The 25,183-nt window shown below is 38.7% G+C and overlaps 1 protein-coding gene across 1 annotated transcript in view; it reads right to left on the reverse strand.

The window, feature by feature from the left end:
- The window catches only part of CMYA5 (cardiomyopathy associated 5), a 104,530-nt gene that overhangs the window by 51,264 nt on the left and 28,083 nt on the right, over nt 1–25,183 (reverse strand). The window contains exon 2 of the mRNA XM_074384321.1: nt 2,556–12,762. Coding sequence (XP_074240422.1) covers nt 2,556–12,762 — 10,207 coding nt within the window. The remainder of the gene's footprint in view (nt 1–2,555; nt 12,763–25,183) is intronic.

Consider the following 25,183-nt stretch of genomic DNA (forward strand, 5'->3'; position numbering starts at 1 on the left):
AATTGCCATCAACCAATTCTTATTAATCTTCATGGCTGACTTAATGAAATGAAGCTAGCTCCTTGGCTTTAGTCAACTGGGTTTCCACCTTCTCCTTCTCATACCATTTACAGAAGATCAAGAATAAAAAGAAAAACTTTAAAATGATTTTAAGGCAAGAGTTTTAAATTGATAATACTGAGATGATTATTTTTTAATATCTAAAACTCATGGAGATAAACAAAACATATTAAGAAGGCCAAAAAATTTCAGTCTTTTTTCTGCGGGCAGTGCTCAGTAGGTGTGAGTTAAAACAGTGTCGCCATAGAATGGGGCCCACTTCCACTGACACTGATGCATCTGATATCTAAGATTTCACAAAAGAAGTTGGCCTATTTCCTAACCCCAAACTTTAACAAGTAAAGTTTCAACAACATTCTACTCTGATGAAAAAACACCAATATCAGACAAGTTGAGAAAGATCAATTTTGGGGGAAAAAATGCCAAGATTGTAATATGTTACCCTATTGAATCAAAATGAGTCTAGTAATTATTTAACAAGGACCTAATTGAATTATCATATTGAAAATAATTACCATTAGCAAGGTACTGAGCCAAGCAATATGCATACACAGTCAAGAACATGAGCTCTGGCATCAGACAGATCTGGGTACCAGCCCCAGTTCCACCTTTCATGACCTTGGGTAAATCACTTAAACTCTCTGAGACGATTTTATTATCTGCAGGCTGATGGCAGTAACAGGTCTTTTAAAAGCATTAGAAGATATCCTGTATATAAAGAACTTAAGACTGAGCATGGTGACTCACACCTGTATTCCCAGCACTTTGGAAGGCCAAGGCAGGAGGATCGCTTGAGCCCAGGAGTTCTAGACCAGCCTGGGCAGCATAGGGAGACCCTATCTCTACAAAAAAGAAAAATTAAAAACTAGCCCAATGAGGCAGTGCGTGCCTACAGTCCTAGCTACTTGGGACTTGGGAGGCTGAGGTAGAGGGATCATTTGAGCCTGGGAGGTCAAGGCTGCAGTGAGCTGTGATTATGCCACCACACTCCAGCCCAGGTGACAGAGCAAGACCCTGTCTCTAAAAAACAAGAACAAAAACAAAAAATAGGGCCTGGCAGAGTAAGTGCTTAATTGTTATTGTTATTTAGTAATTTTAAGATAATTCCAGCTGCCCTATGGAGAATGTATTAAAGAGGAAAGAATGGTGAGACCAGTAGGAGGGCTATTGAAAAGCAGAGGGGAGTCTCAAAGACTAAATTCCAATAGTATCTCAGGGAAGTGGAGTATTTATAGTCACTCACAGGAGGATATGTGTTGGGACTAACTTAAACAGAAAATTGGGATCCAACAGACATAGCCAGAAAAAATGCAAAGAATTCTGCTTCTAACGTAAATCTTATAAATTAAAGTGAAATACAGAGAAAGTACAAATTCAAACTGTCTTAATGTATTGAATATATATAACTTGCAATGAAATTTCTCAATGTAATATAAATTTTTATGTCTTTTTAAAGGATGAAATTGTAGATAACAGAAAGGAAATTGCAGTGTCTTGCTCAAAGGTAATTTTTACATTTCAAATTATTTGGCATTTTTGGTCATGTTAAGGGCTATTGCCGTAAAATGCCAAGCTCCTGAAGGGCAGTGACCCTGTGTTGTTTATCTTGCTAGCCCCCAAGCCTAGAAACATGTGTGGCACACAGTGTGTTCACAGTCGTCTTCAATATCGGCAGAGGACTGGTTTCAGGATGCCAGTGGATACCAAAATATGAGATGCTCAAGTCTCTGATATAAAATGGCACAGGATTTGCATATAACCTGCATACATCCTCTCCTATACTTTAAATCATCTCTAGATTACTTGTAATACCTGATACAGTGTAAATGCTATGTAAATAGTTACACTGTATTGTTTTTTATTTGTATTATTTTTATTGCTCTGTTATTTTTATTATTTATCTTTTATTTTATTTTTGAGACAGAGTCTCACTCTGCCACCCCGACTGAGTGCAGTGGGTGATCTCCGCTCATGGTAGCCTTGACCTCCCAGGCTCCAGTGATTCTCCTACCTCAGCCCCCCAAGTAACTGGAACTACAGGTGTGTGCACCACGCCTAGCTAATTTTTATACTTTTAGTAGAGACAAGGTCTCCCTATGTTGCCCAGGCTGGTCTCAAACTTCTGGGCTCAAGAAATCCTCCCACTTCAGCCTCTCAAAGTGCTGAGATCACAGGTGTGAGCCACCACACCCTGCCCCCTTTTATTGTTTTATTTTTTCCCTGAATATTTTTTGATCTGCGCTTGGTTGATTCTAAGGATGCAGAACCCAAGGGTAAGGAGGATGGGCTGTACTCAATGAATGTGCATCAAACCTACCTTAACTAAATTCTTGGAGCAATTCTTAGTTGCTTTCAGACTATTCTTAGTTGCTTTCAGACTATTCTGCTTAAAGATGAATGATCAAATATGAATCATCTTTAAAACTGAGGAAATGTGAAAGCAAATTAAATGTATATATACTAGTGATTATATGTGTGTTTTAAAATCTATTTACCTTTACAGCACTTATAGCTGTGTCAAGCGTTGAAACCTCATGGTCTTTGTGGGTGCCAAACACCTTGTCAGTGGCAGAAATTGGGCTTTTGCAGGTGTAGCAGTATGTGTCAATCTGGGACCTTTTTGGCTCTTTTTGTGCTTCTTCAGTTACAAACTCGGATGATAATCGGTCTTGTTCTTTCCTCTCGCTGCCCAACTCCTTCTGTCCAGCAGATGTACTTTGTTCTGCCTCACTCACAAATTCATTTTCACTGATGTGCTCAAAGGATTCCTTTCCTTGAGATAAGACATCTTCAGGTGTGGATTCTGAAGACAGTTCTTCTGATAAAATGCCTTGGGGAACCACTTCATAATGCAGGGATTCTGCAAATTCGTACTCATCCTGAACGGGGCTATTACGGAGCCTCTCATCACTTGGCTCAGGTGGGACCAGGACTTTAAGTTCCTCTAGCAGTGTTTCTTGAACATGAGTTGCACCAGATGCAAATTCTTCCTCCGGGAAGGACACTTGTACTGGGACATTCAGATTGACCTCTGGATTTGCATTTCCGACTTCATTACCCTGACTGCCTGCTTCATCTGTGTGCTCCAGAACATGGCGGCTGTCTTCAAATGGAACCGCATAACTTATCTTCTGGGTAGCCACTCTGACTTCCTCAGTGATGGGAGATTTCTTCTGCATTGCTATATTACCAAGGATCTCCACATGGCCTACTGATTCTCCTTCCCCATAAACAGCTTTCTGTTCTTCCAGACTCTTATCTTCATGAATTGTTCCAAACTTCCCCCAAATTTCCCCTTCTGCAGCTATTGGTTGGTATGAATCATCCTTAACAACTCGTTTTTCTTCCAGACCTTGGTCTCGGTCCTTTTGAGTTACAGATGTGTCATGGAGAATGTCATCTTTGAGTATATACTTCTCAAAATATATTCCTGTTCCATCATCAGTGTCAGAATTTCTGCTGGGAAATGATGCCTCAGAATTCACACTGTCACCCTCAGAAACTGTCTCCTCTTCCTTCTTTTTCTCTCCAACTGCTTCCTCATACAGATCCTTATATAAAAATGCAAGTGCAGGGGGTTCCTCCAGAAGTTCTGGATTAATAGCTTTAATAGTGGTAGGAAATATCTGGGTTCGTGACAAAACTCCTTCCTCTGCTTCAAATAAAGGCATCCCAAGTGACTTTGAGTCCACATCTCTCTTTATGTCCTTTGAAACATTTCTGTCAGCTGATTGTTGGATACCCAAAAACTTTTGGGTCTCTAGATGAGATAATACATCATGGTCCTTTTCCGGTCCATAAAAACTTTCATCTAATTTCACCAAGTCATACTCATGTTCTAGGGCGCTTTCCACTGAACTTACTGGGAAAGAGATCATTTCTTCCGTAACTTCCTTTGAGAGTTTCTCTTCAACATTTAATTTCTGCGGAGCTTTCTGTTTTTCTGGGTCTGGAGAGATGTTATAATCAATTAAAGTATATTTTTCAAAATAATCCTCTTCACTGGGAATTGTGGGCTGAATAAAAGATAAATCACCAGTTTCTGAGTCTGTGTATATCTCTTCTTTTGTCTTATGAGTTTCCTTTTGTTTATTTTCTTTCAGTGGTGTAACTCTTTCATCAGAATCTTCTAACCTGCTCTTTAATGTTTCATGACAAGCAACTGCTTCACTATTACCAGGGAGCGGTATGGTTTTAAATGAGAGTTTCTCTTCCAAATATTCTAACTTATCTTGCATTTGTTCACTTTCTTCCTGATCAATTGAGGAAATAAAGGCAGGAGCATGAATATTCAATATTTCACAGCCTTCAGAAATAATACTAAAGGCAGTCTTCTGATCTTCTGAAAGTCCAGCTGGCTTACTAGTCACTGTAAAGTCTTCATCTTTTGCATACGTGTCTTCAGGCTCCTTGGACATTTCTTTAGTAGAAACCATTTTATCAGCATTGCTTGCTGATGCGTTAGATATAAATTGAGCATAGTTGCTTTTTGCTGAAGAGAGTGGTTCCTTTACACCGGTGTCTTCCACAGCCTCCAACTGGTGCTTTGAAACAAGAACAGATTGTTTAGGCACATCGGATGTGTGATCTTTAGATGTCTGAATAGTATGAACTGTATGTCTTTCTGGAGCCAATTCTGAGCGTGACATTTCTTGTTTCTTCACTGCATTAATTTCTGGAGAAGCTCTTGAAGCAAGAGTTTGTGGTTTCACAGATGACAGCAAATATGGTGGTGTTTCTGAGCTCCTAGTTTCATCAAAAGGATGAGCTAAAGTCCTTTCGGATTCTTTAGATGGAAATCCTTGTTTCATGCTTTCTTTTGTGATATCTAATGAACCACCTTTCAAGAGCTCTGACTCTTTGAACTGTTCTTTTTCTTCATTGTGACCTGGCATATCTCGGCTTGACTTTTCTAACACTAGATTTCCTCCCTGAGATAAAGAGTGGTTCTTTATTTCATCATGACAAGAAAGATCCACTGGCAGGAAAGTCTTGGTTTTCTCCACCAAAACTTTACTTTCTTCTAAAGGATGTGGTTGGGTTCCTAGTGCCTTTGTTTCTCTGATTTCTGAGTGAGCCTCTGAGAGCATGGCTTCTGATTTTTCAGTAACTGATGCAGCTTTAACTAATGAAAATGACTGAGTTTCACTCAAAGAATGACCTAAAGAGATATCTGATTTTTCAGTCACAGACTCGGCTAAATTCACAGAATAAGGCTGATGTTTCTGCTGCTTCTTTCCTTCTGAAAGCACATATACCTGATTTTCTTTTTCTTCTCCTTTCTCCTTTTCAGAACCAACAATAATTTTGGGTCTTTCACTGTAGTCTTCATTTTGATAGAAGTGCTGTGGCATAGCATTGACTTTTGATTCTTCCTGTTCAGTAGATCTAGATCCATGCATAACTTGTGTCTTCCCTATTTCATTACTATCTCTAAGCTCTAATGGGACCACAGAATCTTGTTTTTCTGCCATCACCTTCTTTTCTGCCAAGGTATATGATCTGTTTTCCAAATTATCTTTCTTCTCAGTTGGACTAATAGACCTGAGTTTTGTTTCCTCTTCGGAAATGTTCAAGGAAATAGGTTTTTGCATTTCTTTCTTTAGTCTATCTTCACTGAGATCGATTAAACTGCCTTTTGATTCTTCTACTGGCAAAATAATTGACTCTGGTTTCTCTGATTCCTTTGTGATATTTTTACTTGCAAAGTTGGAGGAAGCTAGTTTTGGCTGTTGTGGCACCTTATCTACTACATCAAATGAAAGGAGTGATTTTTCTTTTTGATCACTTCTTGGCTCTTCCTTAAAAATAGATATATTCCAATTAGATGGAGGAGAGATTGCTGGCTTCTGGACTCCTTTACTATGAGTAACATGAAGAGGAACAACAGTTTTGGCTTCTTCCATTACCAATTTCTCACCAATTAGTGAATAAGGTTGAATTCCAAGATGTTTCTCACCGTCAGCAGAAATAACTACTGAGTTTATGCTCATTTCCTCTGAATCGCCTGAGATTTCTTTCTTTCCATAATCTTCCCTAAACACCTCAGAAATGGATTTTGGCTGTTGTAACTCTTCTAAATTTGATAAAATTGTGGATTTTTCTTTAACGTTTTGACCCTCTTCAAATTTTACTAAAGTACCTCTGGATTCGTCAGCAGTTTTAAATTTCACTTCTGGTAATGAATGATCAGCTGGTTTCTCGGCTACATTAAAATTAGCAGGAATTGTACCTTCAGGCTCTATCACAGTCACCGCTTTTTCTACAGATGGACTTGGCTGTGTTTCTAAGTCTTCTTGTTCAGCAACTTTGTTATCCGGCGTGCTTGATCCAAAAAACAAGCTGGACATCCACGATTTGAAAGATGAAAGTCCTTTCTTTCCCTTTTCCTCAGGAAGGTCTGGCTTAGCTACCTTTGGCTGCATGGGTGGCTTTTGTGTCACTTCAGGTGACTCTAGGGGTTGAGGCTCTTTTGCATCAATTGAGGAGATGGGTTTTCTTTGTGTGGGTATTTTCACTTCAGGTTCTGGTTTCTTTCCCTCATCAGCATCATCGATAACCTTCGACTGAACCATTTTTGATTCTTCCAATGTCTTCTCTCCAGGAAAAGGAGGTGTGCTTCTGTGTGATTCTTTTTCATTGCCCAGTGCAGGTTCCACACCTTCTGCCAGGAAATGGGCTGTTTTGACAGAGGAGGGGATTGTTTCTGACTTCACCTGTTCCACTGATGGGCCAGACACAGATTTCTGGAGGAATCTTTCAGGAGGTAGTTTAATTTTTTCCTGGCTATCTTCTTTGGAAGGGCAGGAAAACTCTGTGTTTGCTTTCTCCAATAGCAAACGTTCACTCTCCATGAAAGAATGACGCTCCTTCTTCTCTGGTACATTTCTCTCTACATTTCCAGCTAGAACTAAAGACTTTGGTTCTTCAGCCAGCTTTACTTCTTCAGAAGAGTAACTTTGACTTGATAAGGTCTCTACATTACCACTGGAAGTATCAAGAGCAGATACTGGTTCTTGTGATGACAAATGAGATTCTTCAGCAGAATGTGGCAGGATCTGCTTTCTGACCTCACAAGTATGGTCCTTACTGGACACAGCAGCCTGGAGGTGCTCTGGCCTCAGCTCATTGCTGCCAGAGGAATCCAGCTGCACAGATCCTGCTCTTCTCTCTTCGTGTTGACGAGCCACATGTTCTGACATTCCCAACATCCAGTTTTCATCCTTTGGAGAAATAAAGAATTCTTCCCTTGTTTCTTTGACATCCATGGGCTTGGCTGTCATTGATTTTTCCAAAGGCAAATTCTCTTCCATAGATGAAAATTGCTTAATATCCAGATCTTGTTTACCTGCAAAAGAGGTGCTTCCATCAGGTAATTTAATAGTTTGATCTGAGTGAAGTGCTTTTTCTGTCTTCTTTTGTTCCGCAAGGAGGTCAGAAGGAGCAATCTTTGATGGTTCTGTTATGCTCTGGAGTACCTGGGATGAATCTGGGTGGCCTGTTTCCTCATTCAACCTAGTTACAGTATCTCCCATGACTTGTGCCCTCAAATTTCCTGGTGATGGTAATGGGCCTATTTCTTGATTTTCTCCTTTTTTAAAGTCGGCTGAATGGCTCAACTCCTCTGATAATCCTTTTAAAGGAAAACTAAACTGCTGAAATTCTTCTGGGTTGTCTCCTTCAGCTAGAGAGGCAGGTGTTTCTTTTGACTCTAGGCTGACGATCTTGGGAGAGAAAGATTTAATTTCTTCATTCTGAGATTCCTCCCTAAAAAATGATGAAAGCTCAGAAATTACAGGCACTGTAGCAGATGCATAAAATTCTCTACTGTCTTCTTTTCCTTCTCTGCTCCTAAGCTTAGCTAGGCCTTTTTCTAAAACAGAATCCTCTGTTTCAGTTATGGGAGATTTTGCTTGTTTTGTATCTATGGATCCACTTCGTCTACCTAAACCACTAGCAATTTCTGACCCAGCATTTGGTAATTCCGCAAGTTGGTGTGGCTTGTCTTTCGTCTCAGGTTCCAAAGACAGCTGTGCCAAAGCAATGTCTTGTTTTTCTGATGGGAAGTCTCCCTGAGCTGAAGACGATACCTCCACTGCATGTTTGTTCTTATCATCACTAAGGAGCAGTACTGCTGGGGCCAAACCTGATGCCAAATTTTCCAGTTCAGGAGGTGACCTTGCTATTTCCTCATCTCTGCCTTTTGGAACTATATGTTTGGGTGCAATTGACACATTTTGTGATGAAGGAAGTTTAGTTTCTTCCTTCTTTATCTCACCCTCTAGGCTAAGTGAAAGTTCATGTTCAGGCCCCAACACCTCTGAGGTAGACACCAAGTTCTTTTTCTGTGATGAAACCAAATGTTCAGAGTCACGAACTGTAGAATATGAAAGATCTTGGCTGTCTTCTACCCTTGCTTCCTCGGATTCATCTGAATGCTGGGGAGATGATGTTTTGATTATCGGCAACCCAGCTTTAACTCCTTTGGCTTCTGCTTCTGACAAAACAGAATGCTCTGCTATAGAGGAGACACTTGGAGGTGAATCACATTTAATTTCCTTCTCTGCCTCTGACCAAGCCAAATGTTTGGATGACGTTTCAATGGGAGAAGCACCTTTAATTGCCACCTTGTCTTCTTCTGCAAGAACTGAGTGCTCATCTGCAGATGTCACCAGTGGTAGCAAACCACTTTCTAATTCACCCTTTCCTACTTCTGTTAAGACTGGACGATCTACAGGAGTGACAAGAGATGAATCTGTTGGTATTTCTTCTTTTCCTAATTTGGTTAAGTTTGAATCAAGCTTAGTTACAGATGCTGTGGTTGTTGAGGAACTGGGTTCAAGTTCTTTGTTAATTTCTTCTGACAAAGCTGAAAATGCTAGTTCAGGTAGACCATGTTCAACTTGCTTGTGTACTCCTGAGGAAGCGGAATCAAGCACTGAAGGTGTACTTGTTATTTTAGAATCGTGTTTCATCTCCATTTTCACTGCTGGTAAAACCTCAGGTCCAGATGAAGATGTTTCCTTTAGAGGTGAATATGGTTTTATAACTTCAGGCTCATTCTTGGACAACTTTCCCTGTTCTAGTTCAGAAGTCACATTTAGAACTAATTTGGGCTTGACACCCTTCTTTGGCTTATCTACCACGTCAGGCAAAATTGAATATTTTGTCTCAGACTCTGGAACATTTGGAGGCTGAGGCTCCATTTTTTGATCCTGTGATACATGTCCTATAGCTTCTTGAGAATCAGGCACAATTTCTTCCTTTCTGACTTTTGGCAAAGCCATCTGTTCATCTACAGCTTTTAGAGTGAGTGGTGCTGTGGGTTCCTGTTCTTTCTTAATTGCAGGGACTGAATCAGGTGAAACTGAATATGGAGATGCAGGTTTGGTTTCTTCCTTTACTACAGATGATTGTACAAGTAAAGAAGCAGGTATTGCAGCTACTGATGAACTCGCCTTTCTTTCTCCCTTCTCCACTTCACTGGTTAAATGTGAAGGAATCAAGTCTTCAGACTTAGGCTCTAAAGATGCTTGAGTTTTCTGCTTCTGTGCCAAAATGAGATATTCAGATACAGATGCTGAAGTTGCTGGAATCTCTGGCTTAGTTTCTGCTTTCTCTGATTTATCTGTTGAAGGTGGCAAACTCAAGTCTTCGAGTGGAGACGTTGAAGGGAAGGTTTCAGCTTTTTGCTTCTGTGATGAACTGTAGAGCTCGGGCACAGGTGTGGCAGCTGTAGATCCAATGTCTTCCTCATCTGCTCCTGGAAAGCAGGAATAACCTGAAGCAGACGCCGCAGTTAATAGTGAATCAGGCTCAAGATCATTTTTCTCTGTTTCTGGGATTCTGAATGGAGGGATTGAAACTTGTGATGCTGAGTCCGGAGAGAACAATTCCGCTTCTTCAGTGTCTTCATCTGAAAAAACAGTGTGCTCAGATGGCGATGTTAAACATATTGGTGAGTCGCATTCAAATTCTCTTTTCTCTGCTTCCTGTGTTGCATACGGTGGAAATGAGAATTCTGACACAAATGCGGAATCTGGAGAAAAAGGTCCAATGTCTTCTTGATCTTCTTCCGATGAATTCACAGGTGAGGATGCGCCTTTTAGGTTTAGAGATCTGTGGACCATTTCTTCCTCCTGTGACTCCGGTGTTGCATATGGTGGTATTGAAAATTCAGAAGCAGACGTGGAAGAGGGTGTATACCGCTCCAGCTCAACTGTCTCTTCATCTGATAGAACCCCACGTTCTGATGGAGTGGCTGAAAGTGGTGGGGCCTGGTGTTCGGAAGTCATCTCAGTTGTGTGCGGTGTGAAAGAGTGTTCAGATGCAGCGACTGAATCTGGGGAAGATGGTTCAATGTCCTCCTTCCCTTCTTCGGACAGAATTGTGCTCTCAGAAATACCTTTTGGTTTGAATTGGGATGCCTCATCGATTATTTTCTTTTGTGCTTCCTGTGTTGCATTGAGTGGGGCTGCATATCTGGAAGCCAACTTTGAATCTGGTGTGAAACGTTCACTTCCTAGGTCCTCTCTTTCTGATGGGACCACGTGTTCTGATGTGGCAGTAGAAGGCAGTGGTGACTGGCATTCAGAAGTCTTCTCGGTTGCCGATGGTGAGAGAGCGGACTCAGAAGCAGAGGCCGCAGCTGGAGTAAATGATCCAGTGTCTTCCTTCTCTTCTGATGGAATCAGATGCTCAGAAACATCTTTCGATATTAACGGGGGCTTATGGTCAATTATTTTCTTCACTGATTCTTTTGTTGCCTGAGATGGAGCTGAATATTCAGAAGCAGATGTGGAGTCCAGTGTGTAATGCCCACTTTCTGAGGCCTCGTCTCCTGATAGGACCACGTGTTCTGGTGTAACTGTTGAAAACAGCGGAGACTGGATCTCTGAAGTCTTGGTTGTGAACGGTGAGAGAGAGCTGTCAGACACAGAGGCTGCAGCTGGGGAATAAGCCTCAAATTCCTCATTCTCTTCTTCTGACAAAACTGCATGCTCAGCTATAGCTTCCACATTGGATGGGGAAACTGCCTCACCTTCTCGCTTCTCTAGTTCATGGTTCAAATCCTGTGGTACTGAATACTCTGATACGAAAGCAGAATCAGTAGAAACTGATGCAATTTCCTCTCTTTCTTCCTCAGACAAAGCAACATGTTCGGGAGTTGATGTCAGTAACGGTAGAATAAGCTCCTCTTCTTTGTGCGCCACTTCAGGGGACGCACGTGGTGGGAAGGGCTTCTCGGAAACTAACGGGCTTTCCGGGTAATCAAGTTCTATGAGCTCTTCTTCTACTAAATTAGAATCTTCAGGTTCAGGGGTAGCAGCTATGGGTAGGGAAGTTTCCATTTCTTCTTCCTCTGGTTCTTCTAACATTATTGGCTCAGAAAGAGAAATGGATGGCTCAAGCACGTTTTCCTCCTTCTGTCCTTTGACACTGGGCTGTGCAGGGGTCAGTTTTGCAGAGACTGGTTCTGCCCTTTGTGAAGTCAGGTCTGGGTGTTCTTGGTCTGGGTCCAAACCCTCCTGGGTAGATGCTGCCAGATCTGGTGACTCTGCCTCCAGAGAAATGGAATGGTGAGCAGAATACACACCTTCCTTCTTCACCTCATTAGCAAATGAAGGTGAGACTGAAGAGTCACTGGCTGAAGCTGCAGTTCCTTGTGAAGCAACCTCAAATTCTTCCTTTGCTGTTCTCAGGAATGCAGTTGTAGCTGAGGGAGGCTCTACTTCACTGGGTTTTGCTTCATCCTCTGGCTGTTGTGGCACTGACTGTGAAGGCCTGAGCTGTAGTTCTTGTTCTGCTCTGTCACTACTTGAATAAGAGGGCACTGTGTGCTCCAATGCAGATGTGGCATTTAGGGGAGAATCAGCATAAATTTTCTTTTGATCTTTATGACTGAACATTGAGGGTAGGGACTCTGATCCTTTGGAGAGTATGCCTCTCCAGGGTGGAGCAACCTCTTTTACTTTATCCTCTATGCTTTGGGCTACTAATTTCCTTGTTTTGGAAACTGTATTAGAATCACTATTATCCAAATCTGGCTCTAGACTAATGGATGCATCTTTCCCTTTCCTATAATGTATTTCTTTAATTACATAACCCTTTGGCAATGTTCCATAAAACTGTAGAGGAATTAATTCTTCTTTAACCGAATTAAACATCTTAATTTTATATTGTACTGTTCCTATGTAGACTGGTCGTAACACTAAAGGCTTGTGTTCTTTGTATATTGCCCCAGTAATTGGAGGTGTATTTGAAGTGGTCTTCTTTTTTCTTGTTTTATCATAAATGCCAGACTTCTCTTTCTCCGGGGCTAGTACCTGGCTTGCTGAAGTTAAAGGACTGTCTTTTTTGTTTGTTGGAACATCTTGGGATTCAAAAGAGTTCCTTTTTTTGTTGCCTTTCCGGCGCAGTGATGGTGAACCATGTTTTGACTTAGGAGTCCTTTTCCGAGCCTTTTTCACTTCATCCACAATAAAGGAAACATTTCCAGGAGGAGAGTTCACAGTTGACCCTTCCCGACTACACACACCGGAAGTCTGACTTTCTTCCGAAGCCCAAGGAGTAGAAGATCTACTTGAATTGGTTTCCCAGGTTATCCCACTATCTTCCCTTTGGACGGTCACCATGGAAAAGGAGGGGTCAGATATGATACACTCCTGCTTGATCTTTCCCTCTTCATCCCGGTCTGATAACCTACAGCAAATAATAATATTATGTATTATAATAAAATAATATTAACTAATAGAATAAGTAAATTTATTTTTATCAGGTAAAGGATCAATGTGAAATTAAAATATGGACATCAAAATTGCCATCCATGTCAAAAAGAGGGATGTATATCAAATAAAGTTTCAAAACCAAAGTCAGGATATCCAATACAATGACACATCCCAGACTAGAATGACTCACTGTTCCACAAACTCGAAAAAGCTAAAGTTAAATTCACCACCTTCTCTCATCAGGATTGCCTTCCTGATCTCCTCGGGGCTCAGCAGTCACTCAAGCCCACTCTCGTCACCGGGATCTTCATAATAACTCTTGCATCTGTGCTCTCTCTGTTACCAAGATCACCACCTCACCTAGCTTTTCACCATTTCCCTCATAGTCACAGTCATCAGCTTCCTAACTGGTCAGCTGGTATCACAAGCACATCACTTTCCCCCACTCTGAACCCATCCTGCCCATCCCCCCCAGACTGGCTTTACTCAACAGTTCAGCATGCCACCCCCTGCTTTAAACTCTCAGCAAATTCTTCATACCTACAGAAAAGAAAGATGTTCAAAATCCTTGGCTCTCTGATCCCTAGCTGATATTCTTTCCAAGCATCCACCTGGACCCTACCCTTACAGGTAAATTCCTGTTTTAACAATAATTCGCTGATCTGCAAATAGCTCTTGGGAACTCTGAGTCATGATAAAGGGAAAACACGTCATTGACTAGAGAGAGACCACAAAAAATGTCAGCCTACTGCGCTTCACTCTCCTCATCTACAACAGAGAAAATAATAGAACCTATCTCGTGAGCTTGTTGTGAAGATTAAATTAGTTATCCACGTGAAATGTTTAGGGGCTGTTCCTGGTGTGTGGTTAGTGTTCAATAAGCGTTACCTGTAGTCAGGCCTTCCTGATTACAGATGATGAAAGGGGACTGGGCATGGTCATTTTCAGCTGCTACAGGATATAGGAGTGTAGAAAGGTTGTGTCCGTGGACTGCTTTCACAGCCCTTCTGAGACTACTGGCTTTGGCCGCCCCTTCATTTGCTGTTGGGTCCCCATCTCAGACTCAGCAGCACTCTTCTTTGAAATTGTCTTCTGCCTCTTTCTCACCTTTACTTAGGCTGTTCCTCCATTTAGAATGCGTAGCCCCCACCATCCTCCACTTCTGCAACAGTAAATTCGACCTACTCCTCCAGGCTGGATTTAAATTCCTCTGCTGTTACCATTCCTGATTAATGCGGCAGCCACGTTTCCCATCGCTTCATAAACATATTTCCTCCTAGGAACATGGGAGATGAATCCCATCCACTGACTGTCTTACATCTGTCTACAACAATAACATCAAAAACCCTCTGCTAAAACCACTAAATGTGTTAAATTAAGGCAACTAAAAAAAATCTACAGTTAGATTTCTATTCCTTAGTAAATTGTTTTTATCATCAGTCACTGTATATATCAAAGGTTCTTAACTCTGAAACATTATAAAATCACCTGTGGAAAGTTTTTAAAAAATACTAATACTGCTCTATACCTTTCTCCGTGGAGATTCTGATTTAATTGTACAAGGGTCTGGTCTGCACACTGCTACATTTTTAGATTTTAAAAGCTGCCAGGAGACTACAATAAGTATTCAGAATTGAAAATCACTGGCCTGGCCAGGCACAGTGGCTCAGCACTTTGGGAGCCTGAGACAGGTGGATCACCTGAGGTCAGGAGTTCAAAACCAGCCTGACCAACATGGTAAAACCCCATCTCTACTAAAAGTACAAAAATTAGCCAGGCGTGGTGGCAGGTGCCTGTAATCCCAGCTACTTGGAAGGCTGAGACAGGAGAATCACTTGAACCCAGAAGGCAGAGATTGCAGTGAGCCGAGCTCATGCTATTGCACTCCAGCCTGGGTTTCACAAGAGTGAAACTCTGTCTCAAAAAAGAAAAAGAAAAGGGTGGAAAAAAATCTCTGGCCTAAACAATCCTAGCTCTGGTATTTAAATAGCACATATCTTTCTTTCTCACTGTAAACCGTTCCTGGTTTGTTAGGTTGGGTGGGGACCAGGAATCTTAAGTCCTTGCAGGTGCACTCACTTCCCTTATTAAGCTTCAGAGTTTCCCCAGCAATCTACTGCAAAGGAGTTATGGCTGTCCTGAGATCCTGGTCTCCTCAGGTCTCAGCACAGCCACAGGAAGCTTAGGGCAGCCAGACCCCTTCCGCCACCAGCCTGCAATAGCAAGCAGCCTGATCCATTCACCCTAGCGTGCTATGAATTCTAACATTTTCTATACATGCCATGAGTGAAGGGTCGGGAAGTTGTCTCTCTATTTTCTCAGGACTCTGCTCTCACTCATTTACTTTGGTATTAAACTGCTGAACTTAATTAGGAATTAATACTCTATCTTGGTCCTGAATCTTATTTTAAGTTTTTTTTTCCGGTTCTTTTACATGCTTAATTAAAACTATTCCACCAAATTTTCAACTCATACTACATCTTCTCTCTTCCCTGTCACTTAGAAATAGGATGAAATTAAAAATTAAGGTTATGACATACATCTGGGAAGTCAGCATTTTGAATGCCCATGATTGTAGAAGCATTATAAAATTCAATTATAAATTCAATTTAGAGTTAACTATTAACTGTAAATTCAACGTGCCCAACCAGAGAAGTTTTCATTACCAGCTAGAATGAGTTCACGAGTGCTGGGGAGAGAACACACATGGTGGTCACAAGCCAGGAGAGGCCTACTCAGGTGGATTCACTCACTCAATCGTTGCTTATTCATTTTCATTCGTTCATCTATTTCTTCACTTAATAAACTTTTATTGATTTCAGATACTAGGAGTACAAATATAAAGCCACAGAACTTTCTTCTAAGAAATTCAAAATCTAATCAGAAGAGACAACTAAACATTCTTTTTAAATTTTCATTTTAAAAAATGTATTATTTTATTTTATGAGACAAAGTCTTGCTCTGTCACCCAGGCTGGAGTGCAGGGGCACAATCTCAGCTCACTGTGACCTCCACCTCCCAGGTTCAAGTGATTTCCATGCCTCAGCCTCCAAAGTAGCTGGGATTACAGGTGTGTGCCGTAACACTCTGCTAATTTTTTGTATTTTTAGTAGAGATGGGGTTTCACCATGTTGGCCAGGCTGGTCTCAAACTCCTGGCCTCAAGTGATCCACCCACCTCAGCCTTCCAAAGTGTTAGGATTATAGGCATGAGCTACCATGCCCTGCCTCCATTTTTACTTTAGATTCAGGGGGCACATGTGCAGGCTTGTTACACGGATATACTGTATAATGCTGAGTTTGGGGCTTCTATTAATCCCATCACCCAAACAGTGAACACAGTACCCAATGTGTTTTTTAGCTCTTACCCCTTTCTCCTCCCCACTTTTGGAGTCTCCAGTGTCTACTGTGCCCATCTTTATGTCCAAGTGTACCCAAGCTTTAGCCTCCCATTTATAAGCAAGAACATGCGATATTTGGTTTTCTGTTTCTGTGTTCCTTTGCTTAGAATGATGGCCTCCAATTGCATTCATGTTGCTGCAAAGGACATGATTTAGTTCTTATTTATGTCTGCATAATATTCTATGGTGTATATGTACCATATTTTTTTTTATCCAGTCCATTGTTGATGGGCACTGAGGTTGATTCCATGCCTTTGCTATTGTGAATAGTGCTGCAATGAACCTGAGTGCACACACATGTCTTTTTGGTAGAATGATTTATTTTCCTTTGGGTTTATGCCCAGCAATTCCATTGCTGGGTTGAATGTTAAGAACATTTTAATACAGTGTGATAAGTACTTTTACAGAAGATAGGCGAGATATAATTAGAACATAAAGGGAAGACTTCAGAGGAAAAGTACTCGAGTTGGTTTGCAGAAGAAGACATAGGAGTTTGCTAAGTAAATTAAGATAGGAGATGGTGTAAGGATGGGGAGGTCATTATGAGAAAGGGTCATAGGATATGCAAAATGTAACAAATAAACAGTCTGGCTCACTGAGAGACCCAAAGTTGAATGACAGATCAACAGGAACTAGAGAATGACTATACAGTATTAGCATGTGTAAAGCCATGGCAGTATTGCACTCAGTCTAAAGCAGCAATGTATTAACAGAAGAGAAATAGTCACCATACAATTCAACGTTCCCATCTAGGTACATATCAGCCTTTCATAGTTAAAAGATACTGGCAATAAAAATCATCTCATCCATTCCCCTCTGACTGCATTCTTACAAAGCAACCTTCTGATTATCAGTTAGCATCCTACATAGATGTATCTATAGGAGTGTAGTGAGACAAATAATGACTTGAGAAGCTCACCTCTTACCCACTTTCAGCACTAGGCAAGGAGAAGGTTCAACTGATCTGAGTTAGATCAAGCAAACAGACTGATTCCAGAGATGAATGTCAAAGGCTCCCCTTTCATTTGAAGCATAACCCTCATCTGATGATGGAAGTTTCCTTCTATTCCTATTTGCTAAGGCAGTTTTCTTAATGATGAATGAGTGTTAAGTTTTATTAAACAAATACTTTTTTTTTAATGGAGTTTTGCTCTTGTTGCCCAGGCTGGAGTGCAATGGTGCGATCTTGGCTCACTGCAACCTCCACCTCCTGGGTTCAAGCAATTGTCCTGCCTCAGCCTCCCAAGTAGCTGGGATTAAAGGCACATACCACCACACCAGTTAATTTTGTATTTTTTTAAGTAAAGAAGGGGGTTTCATTATGTTGGTCAGGCTGGTCTTGAACTCCTGATCTCAAGTGACCACCTGCCTCGGCCTCCCAAAGTGCTGGGATTACAGGCATGGGAACCACACCCAGCTGATTAAACAACTTTTTATGAAACTATGGAAATGATCATATTTTCTTTTCTATCCTGTTAATGCAATGAATTACAGTGATTGATATCCAAATAACAAACCTATCTTGAACTCCTAAACTCAACATGGCTGTGATATATTATACTTTTTATACAATGCAAGATTTTTTTGTTTGTCAGTTTTATGTTTAGAAATGGTGCTCCCATGTTAATGAGTGATATTGCCCTGTAATCTCCTTTTCCTTTTTTTTTTTTTTTAATTGCTTTGTTTTTGAGACAGGGTCTCACTCTGTTGCCCAGGCTGGAGTGCAGTGGCATGATCATAGCTCACTGATACCTCAGACTCCTGGGCTCAAGCAATCCTCTCTCCTCAGCCTCCCAAGTAGCGGCCACTATAGGTATGCCCCACCATGCTGGGCTAATATTTTAATTTTTTTGTAGACAGAGGAGTCTCAACATGTTACCCAGGCTATTCTTGAACTCTTGACTGTAACCTATCCTCCTGCCTTGGCTTCCCAAAGTTTTGGGATTACAGGTAAAAGCCACCATGCCCAGCCTGTAATCTTTTCTATAGTGTACTTGTCAGGTTTTTGTAGCAAGATTATGATGCCTCATAGAACAAACTGGGAATTGCTCCCTCCTTTATTCTCCTCTAGAAGAGTGTATAAAATATTACATTATTTCTCCCTTAAGTGTTTGGTAGAATTTGTTAGTGAAGTCATCTGAACCTGGAGTCCTCTGTGTGATAAGGTTTTTAGCTAGCAATTTAATAGTTGTATGACTTCACAATTTCTTTTTGTTTTGTGTTACTTTTTATTTTGTACGTTTCTAAGAATTTATTTCATCTAAATTTTTAGAAATCATTGGATTACAGTTGTTCATAATATCTGTTAAAGATATTGTAAATGTATCTAAGTCCTAAAATTATGCTCCTTTTTTTTTATTCTTGACATTGGTTATTTGTGTCATCTCAATTTTTTATTTTATTTAATATTTATACTACCTTTTTGAAATAAATTTTTTTTCCTTCTTTTTGAGATTCTCACTCTGTCACCCAGGCTGGAGTGCAGTGGCACAATCTCGGCTCACTGAAACCTTTGTCTTTTGGGTCAAGCAGTTCTTCCACCTCAGCCTCCCAAGTAGCTGGGATTGTAATACAGGCACATACCACCATGCCAGCTAATTTTTTGTATTTTTAGTAGAGATGAGGTTTCACCATGTTGGCCAGGCTGCTCTCAAACTCCTGACCTCAAGTGATCTGCCTGCCTCAGCCTCCCAAAGTGCTGGGATTACAGGGATGAGCCACTGTACATGGCCGAGATAGATTCTTATGTCATTAATTTTCAAATTTTGCCTTTTTCTAACATATGAAGTCAAGGCTATGCACTTATCTTTAAGCACACATTTAGATGTATAACCCCGAGGTTGATACATAGCATTTTAAAAATTATTAATCTCAAAATGTTTTCAAATGTGCCTTGTGATTTCTTATCTGGCCCATAGATTATTTGAAAATGTATTTCACAACTTCAAAATATATAACGATTTCTTAGTTATCTTTTGTTTACTTTCTAGTTTAATTGCATTGTGATCAGATAATTTATTTTGTATGAAGTTATACCTCAAAATTTGTTGAAATTTTTTTTATAGCTCTATGGCCATTTTAAGAAAAATGTTTATAGGTTCATGAAAAGAACATATGTTCTGCAGTTTTTCAACAGTGATTTATTTATGTCAACTAAACTAAGTCAAGCTTATTTATTGTGTTATTCAGATCTTTTTTAGCCTTAGTAATATTTTTTGTCTGCCTGTTCTAATGTCGAAAATGTGTCAACATTTTATACCACAATTGTGGATTTGTCTCTCCTTATGGTTCTGTAAATATTTGACTTATACATTTTGAATCTGTGTTAATAGGTAATACTAGATTTAGAATAGTTATATCTTTCTGAAAATTTTAACTTTTAATAATAATGAAATGTCCCTTTTATCTGTGAATCAAGATTTTTTTTCTAGAGTCTAGTTGGATATTAAGAAAGCTTTGCTTTATATTAATAACCAGCTATCTTTTGGTTAATGTTTGCATGATATCTCTTTTTACATTTTTACTTTGAACCTTCCTATATCTTTTTGTTTTAGATGGGTCTCTTATAAGTAGCATATAGTTTTTTAAAAATCCATTCTGACCATTTAAATAGAGCTCTCTGACTTTTATATGGAGCATTTTTGGAGTTAAATTTGCCATCTTATTCTTTATTTTCTATTTGTACTACCTATTCTATATTCCTTTTTATCTCCCATCTTGCCTTATTTTGTTTTCTTATTTTTTAAAAATAGAGATGGGGGTCTTGATATGTTGCCCATGCTGGTGTAAAACTCCTGGACTCAAGCAATCCTCTCACCTTAGCTTCCCAAAGTGAGCCACCACACTTATCTTTGTCTTATTTTTGATTGAATTTTTTTTATTATTCCATTCTCCTTTCTATTTGGTTGTTAGCTACATTCTATTTTACTGTTCTTTTAGTGATTATCCTGAAAATTACAACATACATCTTTGACTCATTAATGTCTAGTAGAAATTGATATTTTTACCTCTTCCCAGACAACACAAGATCATGAATCCTTTAATTTCAACTTACATGTCCTTATATATTTTCAATCTAAATGTCAAGCCACGTGAGATATAATTATTTTTATTATTTTAAAGTGTCAATATTTATTTATATTTACTTAGATACTGAACCTTTTTATTTTCCTTCATTCCTTCCTGCATCTCTAAGATTCCATCTGTTACCATTTTCTTCCTCCCTTTAGTGTGAATCTGCCTCTGATGTGAATCTTCAGGTGACAAGTTCTTCCTACTTTTTTAATTAAGTCTTTTTACACTTTCATTCTTGGAGAATATTTTTTTCAGAATATAAAATTCTAGATTGGCAGTTACTTCTATCTTAGCCCTTGAAAAATATCATTCCATTGTCTTCTGTCTTCCATTGTTTGTATTGATAAGTTGGCTGTCAGTCTAACTGTTGCTTTTAGAAGATGATTTGGACTTTTCTCCCCTACTATCCCACTACAGCTATTTTTGGGATTTGGTTGTTGTCTTCAGTTTTCAGAAGTTACTAACATATTCTTAGACATCTAATCCTGCTTGGGGTTTGCATGGTTTCTAGAATCTGTAGATTAATGTCTTTCATCATATTCAAGAACTCCTCAGCCATACTCTGTTCAAATATTGCTTCTACCTCATTGCCTCCCTTTTCATCTGAGATCCCAGTTTTTCATAAATTAAAACATTTCACTGTATCCTGTGTGTGTTTCATTTGGATGTTTCCTCCAATTTATCAACCAGCATACTAATTCTGTATTCAACTGTGTCTAAACTGCTTCTTAAACATAATCAAAGGTGTTATTTTTTTTATTGTATTTTTCAGTTTTTGAATTTCCATTCTTTTCATTGTTTCCAGTTCTCTGACAAAATTCAGTTTTGTCTTTTATTTCCATGTTCCCCATCCCTATAAATAAATTAAGCATTACATAAGCATCATTCTTCTACAGAAGCCCTTCCTTTCCCTTCCCATAGTAGTCCAGCTATGCCCTGAGCAAGCATTACTCTTTGTGAGAGAGAGCTTATAGGATTCTGTGTGCTCTACTACTTCTCCATTTCTGAATTTTCTCTGATAAACTTGAATTTATATTTTCATTGCGTGTTCATGTCCCTTTGCATGGTAGGAAGGAAATGTGATAATTTATGAATAGTGCTTTAATAGATTTGCTGGTGACCTTCTTATCTCCAATTGTTAAATTAACATATTTTTCTAAATTTATTTTTTGTGAGTTATTAGTATAAACCAGTTCTCAAAAAATGAATTTCATTAAATGTGATGAAAAATATAACATTTGATATTTCAAAATGAAGGATCAGGTTCTGGAATATGATGACCACACCAAAAATTCCTGTGTTTCCTGTTTAGGCTGTGATCAACCTTCCTAGGTACAGCCATTTCATCTTAGCTCAGAAACCAGTAACTTACCGAAAATTAAGTTATTAGAATCATGAGTGGAAAGAGGCTTGTGGTTTTATAATATTTCTCATTTTACAAGTGCAAAAATATGAGGGAGGTAACACAAATATAAAAATTAAACTTTTAAAGAGGGAAATGGCTAGCCATCATAGTGGAGCTACCAAAATAATAATTTCCCACATTTCTTCATCAATATCTTTGTTTTGAATTGATTCTCATTCTTTCCTTTAGAAAAACTTATACTTCTGAAGAAGTGAAATGGGTTCTCTATTTTTATCTGAAGGTTAAGTTTGTAACTATAGACATGTCACTTAACAACAGGGATACATTCTGAGAAATATATCATCAGGCAGTTTCATCATTGTGTGAACATCATAGACTATACTTACACAAACTTGGAAGGTAGAGCCTACTACACAGAGACTATGGGACAGCCTATTGCTCCTAGGCTACAAACCTATAAAGCATGTTACTGTATTAATACTGTAAGCAATTGTAATGTAATGGTGAGTATTTATACATGTAAACATAGAAAAAAATAAGTAAAATGTGGCATTAAAATCTTATGGGACTACTGTAGTATATTCAATCTGTCATTAACCAAAATGTCATTATGGAACATGATTATATGATTATACTTTTACCTACTGAGCTCAAGATTTGTAGTTCCTTTCTCTGATTAGCAGTTAAAGTAACATTAAAGTTCTTTATAGGGATATAATTATGAAAAATACCTGAGATCTGCATGATGTTTATTCTACTCTCAAGCAATGATGGTGCACAAACAGGAAGTGTATCAAACAAAAGAATGGAATGGGCAGGATATTTTTCTTATGAACTCTTTTAAAATGCATTAAATATCAATTGTTATTACAATGGGGAAGTCACATATGATCCTGCTTATATTACAAACTTTGGAAGATATATTTTAAGCCATAAAACTGCTAGCAAGTTTGTGATCTTTTAATGCAAACTGTTATCTTTTAAAAAAAGGAATTCTTAAAAACGATCAACTCTATAATTAATATTTCACCAAGAATTAATTAAATATTAATGTCTTTAGCTGAAAAAATATATGCATTGCTGAATAAAAATTTGGGAAAATATAATATAAAATAGCTTAGATTAAAAGAAATTTTCATGCCATTAGTGAGTTAAGAAAAATTTCATGAAACCATGAATGAATAAATTATTATACAGCATTATTATAATAGAAGGTGTTCATTTCACAGATATACTAAAGACCATTCAACATCATTGCGGATAGAAAGAATAACTATCTTGTTTTCACAATGAACAGGTATTTTAGAAGCCTGGAAGTTAGAGCCCTCTGCTATTTAAAACCTGGTTATCATCTTCCCACTCATGAACTCTATAATCCAGCCAAACACAGGCCTTACCCTTCATGCCTTTGCTTATATATTTCTCTTCACTTAGAATGAATCATCTTTATCTCTTATATTTTTTTGGAGACCAGCTCCTATATCAACTTCTCCATTTATCTGTCACTGATGCTGCAAGCCGAAAGTAATTTTCTACCTCTGAACTTCTGGAATCTTAATGTAATTCTCCTATGGAATCTACCATCCTACATTCAAGTAATTTTTATGTATATCTCAGCTCCTCTGTAAGACTACAAACTTCCTGTAAGCAGGAATCAATGTCCTTAGTGTTTCTTTTAGTGGCTCTCCTTGTAAAGTCTTTCTAAAACATTCACCTTTGTTTTCAGAGGAACAACAGCTCTTTTACTTTTACACTCCTATTTTATCAGCTTAAGCAATATTTAATTCAATCACATTATAGCAATAACAGGTACAACTAGTATGAAAAGGTCCTGGGACAATCACAACTGATCCTTAGTAAAAATACAATTCAAAAGAGTGAATATGATTATTAGACAGTAGCCTTCTAGCAGGAGTGGTTCACTTGCCTGGGGCATCAATCTGTTTTAAGTCAAGATTTATTCATTCAACAAGTATGTATTAAGTTCAAATTATGTACTAGGTAGGCACTATGTTAGGTGTGCTCTTTTACAGCAAGATTACCATTTGGTGCAATTTTTTAAAAGGTCTTAAAAGTTCACTTCAAATTAATCAATTTGGTCTGTGCTATAGATTTGTGATATAAATATAAATTAACTTTGCCTTATTTTAATGTTCTTAAATCTACGATGTATACAGATGTTGCTATTGAAAGTAGCTCTACAGTCAAACAGAGTGCCTGCCTAAGCCTCACCTGTACAACAGCATCACTAGACACAATCAACATTCTCCTAGCTTAGTTTGAGTTGTTGTTTGTGAACATTTTTCTGTGTCGTCTGCACAAGAGTGTAGGGGTAAATACATGATGTAAAGATTCATATCTTTTTAGCTCTTTAAAATTTCTTACAATGCACGATAGTAATTTACTTAGTTGAGACACGAAGTCCTCATTCCAGATGTTTGTTCTCAAGTTGAAGGACATCTATTAGTACAACACTGCTGGCCTAGCTTCTCTTTAGCACTCTTCCCCATTCTGCTGTGGCAAAAGCTGCAATTACTTTTGCATCAACCTAAAATATTCCTTGTACTATGAAGTATACGAAGAGTGGCTGTGACTGGGCATATAAATCTGTCTAGTTCTCAGATTCAGTAGTGGAAGTCACATTGTTTTCCTATACCTAAGCCACATTCTCTGATATCAGCTCTATCAATGATTTTGATCTCTAGCTACTATTCCTTTATCTATCAACTGTCTCAGAACTTAGACAAGGAAAAGAGAGTAATTCTAGTAATCAAATCCTAATACAAATAAATGGCCACACATACCATCTATTAGTTGGTAGGAACTAAAAGCCATCACTTAATAGTAAGAACGGATATAATAGATAATCTACGTGCTCCACCACAAACTGACCTACGGACCAATCAGACCAAGAGAAATCCACCAGTTAGAACTCAGCAATGCCATGAGCCCATATAGATCTCCCTCAGGAGCACACATCACATGCACATCTTTATTTGCATAAGCTTTAAGAACTCCAGAACTATAGTTGTTGAGACAATGCTCTGTAAGCAATACAGAACAATTTTAAAGTGAGTGGTAAGTCATATTATAGCTACTGCAAAAATTTCTATGGGTTGAAAAGAATAGGGTTGATGATTTAAACCAGATTATGCAAAAAAGATAAAAGTTGGTATTCTTAAAGGAAATGCCTCAAGTTACTTTAGCTTCAGGCCCTGCCAGCTCTACAGCTGCTTCTGTTAGCATCTGCTAACAGGAGTAAGGAAACCTGGATTCTAATCCCTGCTCTGACATTCACCAGGTGTCTAGTTTCCAGCAACAGTGATAATAAGCTATAGTTGCATATCACTTAATCACTCTCCAAATACCTGCACATATATTATTGCCTTTGGCTCTTAGATTCATTACTTGATTTAGTCAACAAATATTTAACACCTACCATGGACCACACTGTTCTAGGCAATGAGCATACAGCAGCAAAAAAAAAAAAAAAAAAAAAAAAAAAAAAAAATCCATAAACACATACACAATTCATTTTAATTACAAAAGTAAATG

Source organism: Saimiri boliviensis, chromosome 1 (assembly GCF_048565385.1).
Source record: "Saimiri boliviensis isolate mSaiBol1 chromosome 1, mSaiBol1.pri, whole genome shotgun sequence".
NCBI lineage: Eukaryota > Metazoa > Chordata > Mammalia > Primates > Cebidae > Saimiri > Saimiri boliviensis.